Here is an 18,064-nt window from a genome sequence, read left to right as displayed (position 1 = left end):
GACCTCCCCCATACAGTCTCACTCCCTCTCACGCCTAAAGACTCACACAAGAATATATATGTGGTTTAATATGAACGATTATTATGTTTAATATCATTTTAAATGTCTCAGAGTGAGTGGTACAAATGTCTCATTTCCAACTTAATTAAACAAAAAGAAATCAGGTTTTGAGAAGTTTAGAGAAACTGGCACACAAAGGAAGGTTGTCTCTAGGCAAATGGTCTCCTACCCCCAAAAGGTGTCAACTCTGAATGTAAATTCCCATTATTAACATGTGAAAGAGGTTTTTGGCTATTTAATGGAATGCAGTGGAGGGATCGGGGCTTTTTCTGTATCTAGACTGGCCCGTGATGGCTGGGAGTGACCGAGACTTCCAGCCTCATGTATTTGCATCAGGTTGGGTTCGCATCTCTTCTTTTTATTCATGTTTTATATTGATTATCTTTGAATTGATTATACAATTGACCTGATACCTGATTTAATAAATTGTTACATTTGATTATTCAAACTGATTTTGACCTTGTTCATTTAATAGTCTAAAAGTAATAATCAAACATTCGCTCACTTTTAGTGATGCATAGATATTATCAAAACCTTTCATTTATGGAGTCAGATGAAATAACGAGTAAATACATATGAGAAATGTATTGCATTTAACCCAAATTACTTTGAGATGCTGGAAAGACGGAACGCGCAAGAAACCTTCCCCGTGCTATTGGAAACCCCCATTGGACCAATATAGCGCGGCTTACGAACTTAGCATGTTTCCTAAATATCTGCAAACATATTATGCTATTTTTAAGCTTTAGTAGAGTAAATTAATTAATTAATTAAATTGAATCGATAGCCTACCCCTGTAATCCCAGTTTACGTGGAAAGGAATACAAGTTGTTGGTGTTGTTTTACTGTCACTAGTGTTAATTTCAGCTGGAAACTGCAGTGAATTGTACTGTATGTACAATTTTTGCAAAAATGTAGGTAGAAGCACGTTTTTTCCAATGAGTCTAGGTTGCCCAAATATCTAAACTTCCTGTTTAAGGGGTGGTAAAATGCCATTTTCACATGATGTAAAATAAATCTCTGATGTCCCCTGAGTGTGTGTGTGAAGTTTTAGCACAAAATACCCCACAGATATTTTTATATAGCATGTTAAAGTTGTCACTTTTTAAGGGCTTGCAAAAACGCACTGTTTTGTGCCTGGCCCTTTAAATGCAAATGAGCTGCTGCAGAGGGCGGGGCTTCAAGAGCTCATGTGTGTTAGCAGCTGCGATTACCTCACGCAGACACACTAAAATGACAGAAACTGTTCTGCCTTTAATGTTAAAACGGAGTCAGACAAAGATGGAGAGACTCAAGAAGAAGTGACAACATGTAGAAGCAACAGGACGTCTCTGAAAGGTTAGTTGATGCATTTATGTTGCTGATGTGGAGTTAACTATCTTCAATTAGCATATTCTGTCATGATAATCTATAAATCGGTCGTATATGAACTGGTGTGAGATGCACACAGAGTGACTTTCTATTGCATGTGAAAAGATGAATGCTAAAGTTTGAGCTGACTCACAAATGTACTCGACTACAACAACTCTTCCTCTTCTCAACATGGACTGTGTTCCCGGGGGCGGGGCTTATGTACAGGGTTGCTGATGTCACTAACCCGGTAGGAATCTCATGTAGTCCCTACCAGCCATTTGTTGTAGTCCTTTTCTGTGAAAGCAAATATCTTCCTTTGCTTTGAACTTTGAGCGTTGTAACTTTGCAGATGTTGTTTATGCTCAAACAGCAACATTACACACTAACTAAAGTTAGAAAAGTGAAATCATACTCAACCACCCCTTTAATGTCACCGAAGGAAGGTTATGCTTGTCATGTATTTCTAGCCGACTTGAAAGAAGACAACCTTTTTATGCCTCTAACCGCTAAATATCCAAGATGAGTAATTTTGTTCCCCGTTTCTGAGCGTATGAAGGTTTCCGTAACCAAATCTCACTTGTGAGAAAGTAATTAAACGCCAGGTAGTGGTTCGTCTCAAGGGACAGCTCTTGAAGTTCTGTAGATGATCTGTGAAACTGTAATTATCATTATCCAGTCTCTGAACCCCCAAACCACACCGCACTCATCTCTCCAATTCCTCTACGTCGTCAGAGAAGTAGCCACAGCCAGCTGGTGTTAAGGTCATTATGTTTTATTCACGGAGGGGAATAGCTGTCCATGTTCCTGGACACACACCACACAAATCAATAAGCTCATCCAAGGTCACGAAATGGGCCTTACGTAAACCGGCTTCATTAGTAATCATTACACAAAGCAATATGTGCGGAAATTGAACACACTCATTAATGAGGCTTAAAATAGACCCTCGTTATGTAAACTGTGTGTCTGGCGTTCTTCTGAGGGAGTGTCTGTGGACTTGCCAGGTAAGAATGAGGATGGATGATTATATTGTAAGAGAGAAAAAGATGATTTATGCGCTTAATTAGAGCGAGCGCATTCGGGGCGAACGACAATAAATTCTCCTGCTGTGTGATGCTTTTCGAAGGACGAGGCTCTGACAGTGACGGGACAGTGAGGGACGTGAGCAGGCTTTATGATGTAAATAAACGCTCTGTTGCAAAACTAAGCTGCTTTGCTGTCTACTGCTTACTTAGGCAGCTAAAAGGTAGCATGCTAGCCGAAGTGGAAAAGAGATTTGTTGCGCGAACGAGAGATGCAACTCGCAATTAATTTCAAATAACGGTCCACAATAGCATGTTACAATTTAAGCCTAAGCTATGCTGAAGTTTTGATGTGAATACTTAGCATGTCTGTGCTATTTCTCTCCAGAAGTTGTGAGTGATACAAATGTCTTTGCACTGGTTTAAACTAAGAGTGTGTGTATCTCTTAACCCTCTCACACAAGCGTTTGACTCAGGCGTATATTGCTATTGAGTCTCCAGTCGCTTGGTCACCTTTTTGACGAACTAATTAATGAAAAAAAAAAATCAAGGCTCATAGAAAAATATGGCTAGATGCCTATTATGTTGATGGTGAAGTTTACCTCATGCACACTGGTCAATTTCCTATTTTTGTATTATTCTGACCTGAGATACGTCTGCATTTCTTTGTGTGAAAGGTGCTATACAAATAAATTGTTTTATTATCTTATATTTATTTTATTTAGTTTTTTTATAGTCGATTTATCTCTTCATCTTCTATCTGCCAGCTTGGATGAATTTTCACGGCACTATTTTGGTATCACCTGATCAGAATTTGACCAAAAATATATAATTTGTGTATTACTTTGGCTAGTGTATATGCTTTTTAAAAAATTAGACCATTTTAATCACACTGAACATTTTTATTTAAATTATTAATGAATATTTATATAATTCTATTATTTTTCTCAACCTTATTATTTTCCTTTTGCTTTTTACTGTGTAATTAAATTAGACCGTTTTAATCAGACTGAACATTTTCTACAATATTTTTGTCAATATGTGACACAAAACCAGTCATAAGTCGCACGGGTTTATTTGTGGCAAAAGCCAACAAAAAATTGTTGGGTCAAAATTATCCATTTTTCTTTTATGCCAAAAATCATTAGGATATTAAGTAAAGATCATGTTCCATGAAGATATTTTGTAAATTTCCTACCGTAAATATATACAAAAAATATTTTTGTGAGTGAATGCAGCACAATCGCCAACATAAATGCACAACTTTAAAGGCGATTTTCTCAATTTTTTGATTTTTTTGCTCCCTCAGATTGCCGATTTTCAAATAGTTGTATCTCGGTCAAATATTGTCCTATCCTTACAAACCATACATCAATGGAAAGCGTATTTATTCAACTTTCATGTGATGTATACATCTCAATTTCCAAAAAGTTTTGTGGTCCAGGGTCACATATTTTATTTTCTCAACCTTAAAGGGATACTCCACCGTTTTTCATATCAAATGTTATTCCCTCAACTAATACGTGTTGATACATATCTCTCTCGTCTCAGTGCGTGCACTCAATCGCTCTGGTGCGCGGCGACACTTTGATAGCACTTAGCTTAGCCCAGTTCATTCATAGGGACCAAACAGAGATGAAGTTAGAAGCGACCAAACACCTCTACGTTTTCCCTATTTAAATACAGTTACACGAGTAGTTACACGACCAAGTATAGTGACACAAAATAAAACGTGGCGCTTTTCTAAGCGGGTTAAAAAGGATAACTATAATGTATGGCGGAATAGCACTTCGACTCGGCGCAGTAATATCATCACTCCTGATGATATTACTGTGATGATATTACTGTGATGATATTACTGCGCCGAGTCGAAGTGCTCCAAGTGCTATCAAAGTGTCGCGGCGCGCCAGAGCGATTAAGTGCACGCACTGAGACGAGAGAGATATGCATAAACTCGTCTTAGTTAAAGGAATAACATAGTTTCATATGAAAAAATTGTGGAGTATCCCTTTAATTGTGTCACTTTTTATTTTTGTTATTTGTCTTATTTATTTGGTTAATTCCTTGTCATTTTGTTTATATTCTGACCCGTGGTACACTACCTGCATTTTATGTATGACAGGTGCCATACAAATAAATAATAGTGTTATTATTTATTACGTTTATTTTTGTATAGTCGACATTCTCTTCATTCGCCACCTTGGATGTTTTTAAAGCTTATAACAATATGCCCTGGAGTTGCTTTATGCACAAATGATATATTGGCCAAAATGAGGGTGTCTTAAAAGCAGCAGAGCTAAAGCTGCACAGCAGGAAGAGAAAGTCTTATTACACGTCTGGTTCCTCAAAGACGTCCCAAAGACTTTTTCTTAGGTTGTCTTGTTCTGTTGGCAAGACTTGTGACATTCATTTGATGGCTTCTAGGAGGATTTAAAGAAATGTAAACCAATTCCATGCTATTGATCAAATGTTCTCCAGATATAATCCTTTTCTGTTCCATCTAGCTATTTTACAAAGCCGGCATTGACTTTTCAAACTGTCACTCACGCACTTTTTCAGGCCGTGCCCTGTTGCGGTTGAATGGAGAGAAGCTGGAGAGGATGGGTATAATCCAGGAGACACTGAGACAGGAGGTCCTGCAGCAGGTCCTACAGCTTCAGGTCAGAGAGGAGGTGCGCAACCTACAGCTGCTCAGCAGAGGTGAGACTCAACATACACAACACATCAATACAAGTGCCGTCGAGACAGAGACTCGGTCAAAGGTTGCATGAAGCACAACCCATCTTCCCTAACAATAATAATGCATTTTATTTATAGTGTGCACTTCCAACAAACACAAGTGGATTCAGAGAACAGAGAGATTTTTTTTTTTACTAAAAGTATATATTATATTATGTTATATTATATTATATTATATTATATTATATTATATTATATTATATTATATTATATTATATTATATTATATTATATTATATTATATTATATTATATCACTCATCAGAGGAAGTGAATGAGAGGTGCAACGCAAAATTGTGTTAACAACTTGGTTAACTAAATTATAGGCTATATATATACGCATAGATTGTGTTGGACATAACTTTTTAAAATGTTAATTAGACTGAATTTTTTAATTAAATATTTGTATTATATTTTCATGCAATACTTTAATTTCATTTAATTTATTGCTTGGTTAGGGGTTTTTAAAGTAATAAATTAATTATTCACATAATATAATATAATATTTTTTAAGATAGTTTTTGTGTCTTAATTGGTGACACTGGATGTACAGTATTTTGTATTCTACCTGTCGTTGCATTAAAAAAAAAGAATTATGCATCTACTTTTGTACTGTACTTTAGCGCTTTGGGTATAAGAAAAGTGCAGTATAAGTAAAATGTATTATTATAATATAATATAATATAATATAATATAATATAATATAATATAATATAATATAATATAATTAGTGCTGTCAAATCACGATTAACCACATCAAACAAAATTATTTGTTTACATAATATATGTGTGTATGTACAGTATATTATATTTATATATGGTATATACACACAGACATAATATATAATATATATAAATATAATAATATATAGACACACATTATGTAAACAAATAATTTTATGTTTGATGATGTAATTAATCATGATTAATCGATTTGACAGCACTAATTAATTATAATAATAGAATTGAATAGAATAGAAATCAGCCAATCAAATTCGAAGACCAGAAATCACTGCTGTATAATATCCCATTAGTTAATGCATTAATTAACATGAACTAACAATGAGCAATACATTTGTTACAGTATTTATTAAACTTTGTAAAAATTAGTTAATAAAAAAATTCAACTATGTTAGCTCAGGTCCATTAAATAATATAAACAGATAATATAATAATATAAACAGATTTTAATAATGTATTAGTAATTGATGAAATTAGCATTAACTGGCATTAAAAAATGCTTTAGAAGTATTTTTTTTCATCGTCAGTTCATTTTAACCAATGCCGTTAACCAATGTTAACTAATGGCACCTTAGTGAAAAGAGCTGCCAAAATAACACACTGTATATCCATGTTTTATTCGGCATTGAGTCTTTTGGGATGCAAGTCTTTTTTGGGGGGACACACAAAAGCTCTTCTCTTCGTTTGAAGCTCGCTTAAATCCAACTGTCAAAAGTTTCAAAGGACAACCCGTAGTGAAAGACACAAAGTATCAGGGTCTCCTCGGAGCGAGACGCGTCCTCAGAACTCCCGCCTCAGCAAGTGTCAAACCCCAGTGTACCCCACATTAACAAGGAGAGGGAATTAGAGACCACTTAAACGCTGTGTCAGGGAATTCTCCCAGCAGCTTAGGGGGCAAATTTAATTTAACAGTTCACCAAGTCCTGGCCTCCGTGCTGTGATAAAGAAATCTAATTGAGCCACCCAATGGAAGAAATCCTCACCTGAGGTTCGAACAGAGGACTCGTGTGAGGGTTCAAGCAGGTGAAGGGTGTTGGAGAGGGGAGGACGGTCCCGCCAAAGCTGATTAGTTGGTTTCTGATAGTTGACATCACCTGTCAGTGCGAGTTAAATCTGTCTCCTGGGGACCGTTGGGCTGGCATGGCTGGAGGACACGGCTTGTGCGAGTTTATTCTTAGACGCGTCTCTCAGCCAGCAGGGTTTCCAGCGGATGTCTAAAGAGAGGCCGTCTATAGCGGCCTGTCATTTTTGATTCAGTGGGCATGAATGAAAATATGAAATATTGATCGGGTGAAAAACTAGACAACCACTCTGGCCATAAAAGGGTCTTGATCTACGCTTTGGATGATGGTGATGTAAATGAACTGAGGGGGCAAGTGTTTTTGGTGTTGATGTAGGAGGTTTTTGTGCTTCTTAATTCTTGGGAGTTAAAGGGATAGATTAACCCAAAATTAAAATGCGGTCATCGTTTACACACCCTCATGTCGTTCCAAACCTGTATGACTTTATTTCTTCCGTGGAACAGAAAATGAGCGAATTCTCGATGGCGTGAGTCTGAACCAATGAAATGTGATTTTCATGCCCATGATGTAAACAAAACCAGCATGTTGCTAACCTGTCGTAATATTGAAATGTCATGAAAGCATCCATCCTTATCCAACACGATTCATTTCAAATTTTCAAGCTTTTAATTCAATATTTTGTCAATATATGCTTGTTTTGTAAGTTGAGAGTGAGTGTGGCTAATGCTTTAAATGCACTGCGGTCGGCTAATCTTCTCGGAACGATTAACGTGGAACATTTTGCTCGACTTATTAATGACTACTTCGGTGATAATGTGCCACCAGCTAAACAAGATGGTTGTGGACATTAATGTTGCAAATCTTGAACAATATTTGGGCATGGACACAATATGAAACTGTCATGACTGTATTAAAATGAGCTCTCCTACTATAGCTGTCTTGATCACTATTAATCTGGCCACACATCCACGCAGGAAAAATCATGAAAATTCTTTCACAAATGTCTTTTTTTTTTTTTTATATAAACTTGTTAACATGAGATGGTGCAATTTGTTATTTATTGTTATTATTTATATTTTGTTGGATGATTCTGCTACATGGATTGCTACATGTGTAGCCCTTAACCAATGACACACTTCTCAGACTGACTGCTAAGCAGAAAAGGTTGAACATATCCCTACAGATTAATTTGGTGTTATTACCATGGATTTTAAGGTATGGTTGCTAGATGATTTTGTTTTGCAACCTTCAGAAAACTTTTCAAAATTAACTTGATAAAACGGATAGTTCCAGTCCTTGATTCTGATTGGTTGTGCCGCGTTCGAAGCCGTTGTAAATTACTCAACAAACACACACCTGTGACCGACATACAAAGTCAATGCAAAGACGCGAATAGATGCGAATTCGCCAGGCGGCGCGAATGATGCGAATTGGGCGACGCGTTTGCCGCGAACGCTCGATAATCGCCTCAATCTTGAAAAGTTGAAAAATTTCTACTCAATCGGAAAATTTGCATGCCGCTTAGTTGCGCAAGCCAATCAACGAAGAGCTCATTGATACGTCCGGTTACTATCACTGTTGTCGAAAATGGAGGAGATACTGTGTTGTTGTTGATGATGATGACACACTCCTTTTCGCGGGATGTTTTTATTCGTGAGTGACGCAAAAAACAAGAAAAACATCCCGCAAGTAATCTAGAGCGAGTAACACGATGCGAATATACACTTTGCGTTTGGTGTGAACACGCCATTAGTATTACTGCGCAACTGCCGTTTGTGATTCTTTGTTGCTGCATGTGTTGCTTTAGCAACCTCTTTGGAACTACATTGCTTGGCGGGGGAATAAATGTGTTCTGAAGTTATATTTTTTGTTGCTGGTGTTTATTTTATGAATAAAATGTCTTCAAAGTACAATGACTTTGAAGACATTTGAATAAAATAAATATTAAAATGAATATTTTTTATGGAGTAACCGTTTTATAAAAGCAATAAGCTTCTTGGAAGAGACAAGCTCCGTGCCGTGCCTAACAACGCCCCTTAGCTGCTCTAAACCCACTGTAAAACACAAGGGCCTTATTGCTTTACTTATTGCTTTATTTGCTCTATCGTAATCCAACAAATCATACATCATTGTAAAGGTTTTTTAATGGAGAATGTGAAAATAACAAGAACTCATTTTTGAAAATTCGCTCATTCTGACTCATTTTGTCAGCAAGGGTCACAAATAAGTCATGATTAGCTTTTTTTTAGCAGCTTTTTTCATTTGCCAGGACATTGGAGATTTAGCAGGAAAGTGGTATATATATATATATATATATATATATATATATATATATATATATATATATATATATATCAGTAAGGGTAATAGCTTTCTGTCCCCTTCCCAATCATTTAGCATTGTTTATTAATGATCAACATGGACTTATCTTGCTCTCTCTGTTAAAGCTCATAACGCTCACATGAGTGATTCGAAGGCTTAGATTGACCTTTCAGTCCAATTGCTATCTGGTATTTATCCTCTGAAATGTTGCCTCTGTACTCTTCTAAATTGCTTTGTTCTTTTGGTTCCAAGTAAGGCCAAAGTAATTCAGCCCTCTTCCTCCCTCGCCGAACCCTCCTCCCTTCCTCACACCGAAGCAATTTACCCGAGAGCGAGGCAGATTCTCCCAACACTATAATTGCTGTTTCTATTGAAACACCAAACCTTATTACCTCTTCTCCAAATTACCACCCAATCGCCCCACTGTATTAGACTTTAAACATCTCACACAAAGAGAAAAACACGTGATCCACTGATTCATCATAGCAAACAATGCAATCATTTGTTCCTGTTAACAAAACAAGTCAGTTGCATGGAAAAGTCTCTTTTTTTTGTATCATTGTCGTGTTTGAGATGTCACTCGCTGCCTCCTCATGTGTATTTAAACACTAATATTGCGTAGACGTTTTTCCTGAAAAGGGTTCGTACATATTAATGCACGATGTTTTCATGAATCTTTTACGTGCGGCGCTCTGCACTTTGCTTGTGTGCCATTTAGGAGAACTGTAAAATCGAAAGGCTTTAAAGTTTCATTCCATACCAGGAAATGAAGATCTGGGAAAAGTCATTGTACTACTTTGAAGACATTTTAAACGCAACAGGAAATGCACAATCGTTAAACGGGATAGATTTCTTGATGCTCAATGAAATGATAAGTCTTCAACGAGCCAATTAAATGTTGATGTAGCAAACACTGTGAACCTGCCGGGAAGTCTCGGGAAGAGAGCGACCCACACGAGCTCCCTGAGACATCCGCTAGCGTAATCAGCTTGTCTCTTCCATGTGCCTGTTTCCATCAGGAGAGCATCCCGAGGCCCTTCCCAACATCTGCTACAAGCTCCTCTGTCCACATTTTCAGCTTGTTTCTCTCTTTTTTTAAAGCATTCAGACAAAAACAAAACTGTCATTATTTATGACAAACCCTGTGTTCTTTCAAAATGACTCTTTCTACAGCACAGCATTTAAATATATCAAATAAATATAAATATGATATATAATTTAAATAGAATATATAAGGTTACACTTTATTACAGTGTAATTATATATTTAAGTACTGATTAATATTAAGCAACTACATGTACTTACTATAGGGTTAGGGGTTTGGTTGAAGGTTAGTTTCATGTAATTATGCATAATTTACTGTTATTACTAAGTACATTGTTGCATGCATCAGTTGCATGCATGTTATAATGTGTCATTTATGTAAGCAATAAGGTAACGTTACGAGAGGCTGTGCTGTATCGTGAATAAGTCACGGCTGAAGGGCGTTTTTAGGCACGACGCGAAGCTGAGTCCGCCGTGACTTACTCACGATACAGCACTAGCTGTAAAACGGTTACCACACAATACAAATATTAAAGCCGAAAAATATGTATCTATGCAACTTTCATGAAGTAAAATCACTAAAAGCCTTCCTTCCGCTGGAAAGAATTGTCCCTGACCTAAACAGCAACAGAAGTTACATACATTATTTCGCCAATAGATGGCGGCAAAGACTGTCTTTATGAGTGAGTCAGTCAGTAGAGAAGACTTTTACATTGAAAGGACTCAAACTTGTGATCACGGACAAGAAAGACGCAACTGACAGATGACTATATAGGCACAGGAAAACCCCTTAACTGTTAAAGTCTGCGTGAACCGGAAGTTGCAACCGACTTTATCTCAGTGTTGTGACGTATTTCCGAGAGAAACAGAATACTAAATGAGGAAAAATAGTGGGTATGGCTTTTTTTTTTCAACTAGCACCTGATTGGATCTAGAAAAGTAGGTGTTTCATTCAGCCTGTCTACTGTGAGTTGGAGGGGCGTGGTTACGGATGTTAAACAGACACCAAAACCGTCAAACCTACGTCATCAGGGAAGGTCCTCCAATGCAGAGGGGAGGGGTATTTTCAGATTTTGATTGAAGATTATGAAGCCAAAATTTGTTTTTGTGTGGATTGAATTGCATGGATGAATTGTTCACCACAAAAAAAATTGGGCAAACAAAGTAAATATGGTCAATTTTGATATCATGTGGACTTTAAAAGGACAAGATATCGCAGCGGACATTCAAACAGATTTTTTATGAATATAGGACTGACCTGTAGGAAAATGCTATGTCTACTGTAAATGCAGCTACACTCGCTTACTCGATCTCTCACAATACTCTACTCTAGCTTCAATGAACAATATCGATGAGAACAAACATATGTTTAAGTTGATAAGAGTGGTTGCTAGGGGTGTTATGTAGTGATACATAGAACTGTTGGGTAAAGCGGTCATAGCCATGTTTTATCGTCAATAAAACACAGCTATTGACCAATTAGAATCAAGGATTGGAACTAACCGTTTTATAAAATAATTTACCATGTGTAACAAGGACACCGTCAAATATAGTGTAACCTAAAATAAATATAGGCCTGGTTTCACAGACAGGGCTTAGATTAAGCCAGTTAAATTAAGACATTTAAATAGCATTTATTATTCACATGCTACTGAAAAAACTACTTTTCTACTGAAATCGGGTTGTTTGGAAGTAGTGGGTCGGTATCTTAACCTCTCCCTTCCTTTGCTCTCTCTCTTTCCATTGTAAATGTTACTAGATGGACGTCAGTAATCAGGTGTCTTCATCAGAGGCAGTGCAGCAGATAACACACATTCACCAACCATTCTGACTTTCAGCGGCTCTGGCACTGTGTCATTTGATGTCACGGCAGCACAAGCCATTCCACCTGTTCCTTTCCTCAAAAGCGTTTGTCTCTGATTGTCCATTGTTCGGTGACTTGAATTGGTCGCTCCATCACACTTTTATATTTCATCAGATTGAACAAGACTATCATTGATTGCCCAGGCCGAAAGAAACGCATCTCTAAATTGCAATCAGCTTTTTTTTTACATTCCCTACAAACTGATTGCTTTCCAAAAAAAAAAAAAAATCACGCCGTGTTTCCTGTCAGCTGCTACAGTTATAATGTATTCTGATGTGATCTCATTTTGTCTAGTCCTTTTTGTTTCTGCCCTTGATGAAAAGATCCTTCCTGCAGTTTTCTCCGATAACACTCTCTGCTGGTGACAGATAAGAAATATAGCAAGCCATGATGTTCTTGAGAATTATGTTAATTGCTACCGTTAGACAACCTCCACTCAAACAACATCTGGCCGGCGTGTCTCACTTCCAGTATGAATGATGGCTTGCCGCACATCTGAATGTTAAGAATTTGGGGTTTCTGAAGCATTTTTTTTATATAAAAAAAAAATACAATTTGAACAATATTTGTGCAAATCCATACCATTTTTTTGCTCTTTTTTAAAATCTAATGAGATAAATGGCGGCCTGTCTTCTAATGTAGCAAGTGCAACGCTGTACTTGGTGAGTTTACTACATTAGAAGAACTTTAGGGAGCTGGTTATGTGATGCGAACGTCAAAATGTACAGTATCTTGCACTAAAAGTTGTTGGTGTTTTACTTTCACTAGTGTTCATTTCAGCTGGAAACTGCAGGGGATTGTATGTATAGGTACGAGTTGTGCAAAAATTTAGGTACAGGTGTCTTTTTCCAATGAGCTTATGTTGGAAGGAATGGAAGTCAGTTAAACGTAAAATCGGTTAAATGAGACAGAAACCATTTTTTAGGATAATTTTAGCAAAAGAAGCCATACAGATACCATTGTTGTCAGATAATGCAGTACATGTGATCTGAAGTATGTTATTGAAACATAATTTTGTCAGACAATAGATATTAGCTGTATTTGTATTAGCAATAGGCACTTTTGATTAAATTAAACTTTGAATCCTTTGTGACTCTTGTTTTGTTTCGGTGGAATCAAACTGGCCAAGTCACATGCATAATTGCAGAAAATTGAAGTCATCGAAATTTCAGTGGTTTGACACTAGAGGCTGTTGATCTCAAGGTAAACCCTTAACCCTTAAATTCATGAATGTTTTCCCAATCATACTGTACATATTCGGGTCTTTAGTGACCCGGTTCTATATCTAACACTGATGGATCTCTGCCTGTCGCGATAATATAAAACTCTCCTGATATTATAATTACAGAAGAATAAAATAAAGCATATTTTGTTAACTTTCGGAGCTTGGAAGGGTTCAGTTTGGTATGTTTTATACCATCATCACTGTCCTCATCAGAGCTCATTTCCCAGTACATTCAGCATCTGGCTCATATTCGCCATCTCAAACATATTCTCAAAACTATCGTTTTCAACTTCTTCATCAATATTTTGATCACTGACAGCTTCAAGTGACAGTGACACTAAGGCCCTGTTTACACGAGAACGCTCGCGGGTGAAAACGTAAAAATATACGTGTTTACGTCAGAGGCATGCACCAGTACAGGAAAATAACAAAACATTATCAAACTAAAATATAGCATTAATTTCATTGACAAAAATATATTTTTTTTTTACCATTTTTGAGCGACACACGAAGAGCGCCGAGTGTCAGCGGCTCTTTCACTTTCAGTGCTTTACATTGCCACCTAGCCGCCTGGAGTGCACACTACATCGAATTTCACACACTTTTGCGTCACCATATGCACGCAGATTTCCCCCCAATAACGCTCGTCTAAACGCAGAATAAAAAGTGATAATGCAACGCCACTTTTGGGTTTTCTCTTCAGATCATTTCCTAATATTTCATTGTGTTCAGTACTTGCTCTGCAGTAAATCTTTGAGCCATTTCAAGCTTTGCTGATGATTCTTCCTATTCTTTTGTTTTCTGCCTATGAATGAAGCGTCACTTTATCATTATGTATCAGACATTGGCACGTTCTTTTCTTGTTATATTGTTTATAATGAATTTATTGAGGAATACTAAGAAGGTTGAAGTCAAACTTTAAAAAATGAATGAGGAGGGGGTAGTGAATGACGTCCCGGGACACTGAAGACCTGAGGTATGCTTTTAAGGGTTAACCACTCTCAAGCGGTTTGTCCTGGTATGTGTCTTAAACGGTACAGAGCTATTGGTTCAATTGATTCAGAGTTTCAAAAAGCTCAGTTTCTCCCATCACTATTTTGTATGGCCTATTTTACATACTATTTTACATGTCTGCCTGCCAAGTGAACCCTCATATCTTTACAAACTTGTATGACTTTCTTTCTTATTCTGTGAAACATAAAGGAGATATTTTGAAGAATGTCGGTGACCAAGCGGTTTTGGTTACCATTGACTTCAATTGTTTGAAAATTCTTCAAAACATCTTTTATGTTCCACAGAAAAAAGAACGTCATGCAGGTTAGGAAGACATCAGGGTGAGTAAATGATTAAATAATTTTCATTTTTGGGTGAACTATCCCTATAAGGAGACTTTGGAGAGACTGTAAATAGTCTAAAATGTTACACACACAGATATTAGTTAGTAGTTTCTGTACTTTCTGGTATTAAATGAAACTCTTAATCATGCTCCCTTGTGGGATTGTGGTCAAATAAAGGTATCTGGTTCTTTATTGGCATCAATGATTCCATGAAGAACCTTAAAAATGCATGAAGTCTTTCCATAGCAAAAAAGGTTCTTTAGAGTAATGTTCTTCACACTAAATAAAAAAAAGCTATTTTGAGAACTATTCACTGAAAGGTTCTTCAATTGCCATTTTATATTTAAGAGTGTACAGTGACAGCTTTCCCTTCATCTGAAATGTGCACATGATACATGGTTATATATGGGGGTGTTTTTAAGGCTTTGAATATCTCCCTGATAAAATGCACATTAGTTGGGAGAACATGGGAGGTCCAGAGGGATCTTATAGATGAAAAGGTAAAGTTTGAGATAGTGAGTAAATGTCTAACAACAGAGGTTCTGTGATGCACATCCCTTCTCTACATGTTATTTCCTGCAATCACATGAATAATTTATGCTCTTTTTCATTCTCCTGTCTCTTTTCTCTCTTTACAGCTTCCTTCGGCAACATTTCTTAGCTCACTATCCTTTTGGCAGCTCTCTCGTCTTCCCTGCGGATACAAGAGGCCTTGTTCCTGCTACAGACAGACAGTCAGAGAGAGAGAGAGAGAGAGAGAATCTGCCTGGCGGTGGAGCTGTAGAGGAGACCGTTAACTCCACACCAATTTAACAGACAGGACCGTCTTTTTATGCAAAACTGGATGGGGTTTCAAAGACTCAAAAGGACAAAGTCGGACTCTAAAACTGTAATATAGTGATAAGATTCAAGTCTCACTTCATCTCTACAAAACCTACCCAACCAAGCAGAGCTCTGTCAGACAAGAGTAAGGACATGGATTGGATCAAGACCTCTCAAGAAGTTGATCTCAGATCCAGATCTCAGATCATGCTGAGGGAGCAACACCTCTTGATTCCCTGAGGTTTAAAGTGTTCAGATGTCTGATAGCCCTGCTCTTTTGACCCAGCATCACTCGCTCAGAATGGACGTAGATGCAGTGCGGAATAAATCTTGTTTCTACAAGTGTGGGAACAACAGACAATTCCTCCTCCTACCTCTCACGATAGATTGTATCATTCCATTTGCAGATGTAAGAAAGAGAATTATATGTAGAATAGGGCATGAAGTTTGATTATCCAACATTTCCCCATTCCTGACTTCTACACAACAGACTAAAGGGACGTTCACACCGACAAAAACAAAGACTACATGATCTGAAACTGGATATTAATGACAATTTGTTTAAAAAAGAACATTGAATGTTAATTATATCAGATGTGCACACTTAAAAACCAACCACCATTTTTATTTCCTTCTCAGGATGTTCTATTGCTTTCTATGTTGTTCCTGTTGTTACCTTCATGAATGCACTGTTATATTTTTGATTTCAGTCTCATGTTGAAATCTTGCACACAATGTAGAGGTTTTCTCCTAATATATCAAAGAATCCGAATATGAATATACCTTTACTCTAGGAGGTCTAGGAGTTACAGTATGTGTCTAGATCATTGTCACTCGTAGAAGTCCCAGTCGTCCTCCTTTACAAAGCAATAATGTATGGCGCTGCCACATGTCTGCATGGCTAGACCTGTTTTTAGAGTAGCTACCTTACAATCAGAATCTTTAGGTCTGCAACATACTCTACGCAATCAAATGCTTCTAGATTCTAGCTCAATTTGGTGTTGCGTTCCAAGATGAAGCAATCCTTAACTCTGCAAGTACGTTATATTAAGTTTTTTTTCTTTCAGGTGAACTATTGTAATGACAGAGCAGTAGATTGAAGAGAACACCAAATAGTTGTTGGGTTTCATTGGATCGGTCATCGGTGTATTTAACTACGTTGGTGTTTGTTGGTTCAGTATGAACATGGCAGTTGTGTTTCCCAACATACTAAATCCAATAGTCAACTTTAAATGATTGAAATGTAGCTGGCTGTGTGAACTAGCCTTTTGAGTAATGAGGTTTGTTATCATCAAGAACGTAAGAAGGCATGTTAAGTATTTTCTATATTTCCTCTGGTATGAAAAATTACCTTTTTCGGAGAGAATACTGTAATTCTTTCCATTTTGTGATTTTGCCATTAGTTTGGTAAAATCCTGAACGCTCCACTGAACTTCACTGTGATGCAGTAGCATGTTTGTTTAGGAGGCTCGAATGTTTGTCTGTGTTTAGAGAAAAGGGCCTGACTTACAGTAAAATCTCATTTTCACAAAGCAGTTGGAATCTCGGAGTGATTATCTGATGCTCATGACACCAGTCATTGTTCAGTGCTTTTTCTCAATGTATTCAAAGCTGACGGAATTCTGGCCACCTGACACAAACCAGTTCAGTCCATCCGGGTTAAAAGTGTTTATGTGGGACTGACAGGCCGGAATTATCTCTGAAATTTGATTTGACATAATAAAAGATGGTACTCCAGAGTGTTTTGCTGATTCCTGCATCCTGACACACAAGCATTTTTTCCCCTCCAGACAAGCAATGGGTTTCTTTTCAATCTTGTTATGCAAAAAAGAGGGAAATGAACATTGGTTATGTAATGACCTGCTATTAACATGATTATACAAGACATGGTGTGGCAAAGACAGATGTATATTTGTGTTTTGGAATAAAGTTTTAAAAAATAAAGATTTTCATATTCAAATTTTCTCTTTCACAATTGATTGAAACAATTATAGTATGGTCATCCAAATGCAAAGTTAACTGTGTTAAATATATAAAAAAAAATATGTATCTAAATTTTAAATATAAACATAAATCTTAAATATAAATGTATAATTCAATTCAATTCAAATGTATTTGTATAGCGCTTTTCACAATACATATTGTTTCAAAGCAGCTTTACAGAAATACTACTGTTTAATATTTAAAAACATGTTTTTGAAGTCTCTTATGCTCACCAAGGCTACATTTCTTCGATCAAATCATTAATTGTTTGAGTTTTCCTTTGTTTGTTGTCATGGTTTTTGATTTGGCCTCATGTGCTGTAATCCCAATTTGTTTCAGCTTATGGTTGGTTCTCGTCTGTATTATGTTGGGATGCTTTATCTCCTGCTCTTTCATGGTCTCCAGTGTGTTTTTTGTTTTGGTCTTTTGTAAATAAAATTGACTGTTGCAAATAGATACAGCTTCTACTCTCCCTTCCTGCAACCAGCTGTGACAGAGAAACTGACCCAATTTGATGGATCTAGCAGCAGGA

General features: G+C 36.9%; 1 protein-coding gene across 5 annotated transcripts in view; it reads left to right on the top strand.

The window, feature by feature from the left end:
- Positions 1-17,981, top strand: part of samd10b (sterile alpha motif domain containing 10b) — a 103,214-nt gene extending 85,233 nt beyond the window's left edge. For 4 of the 5 annotated variants that reach the window (XM_079588013.1, XM_079588012.1, XM_079588015.1 and 1 more), the window contains exons 5-6: positions 4,995-5,135; positions 15,366-17,975. In XM_079588013.1, coding sequence (XP_079444139.1) covers positions 4,995-5,135; positions 15,366-15,388 — 164 coding nt within the window. In that variant the 3' untranslated portion in view covers positions 15,389-17,975. Of the gene's footprint in view, positions 1-4,994; positions 5,136-15,365 lie in introns of all 5 variants that reach the window. The other variant, XM_079588011.1, reaches the window with a different exon arrangement.
- Positions 17,982-18,064: the final 83 nt, after the last annotated feature.

Source organism: Phoxinus phoxinus (assembly GCF_949152265.1).
Source record: "Phoxinus phoxinus genome assembly, chromosome: 18".
Classification (NCBI taxonomy): Eukaryota; Metazoa; Chordata; class Actinopteri; order Cypriniformes; family Leuciscidae; genus Phoxinus; species Phoxinus phoxinus.
Note: the sequence above shows the minus strand (reverse complement) of the source record. Positions and strands in the feature narration are given on the sequence as shown.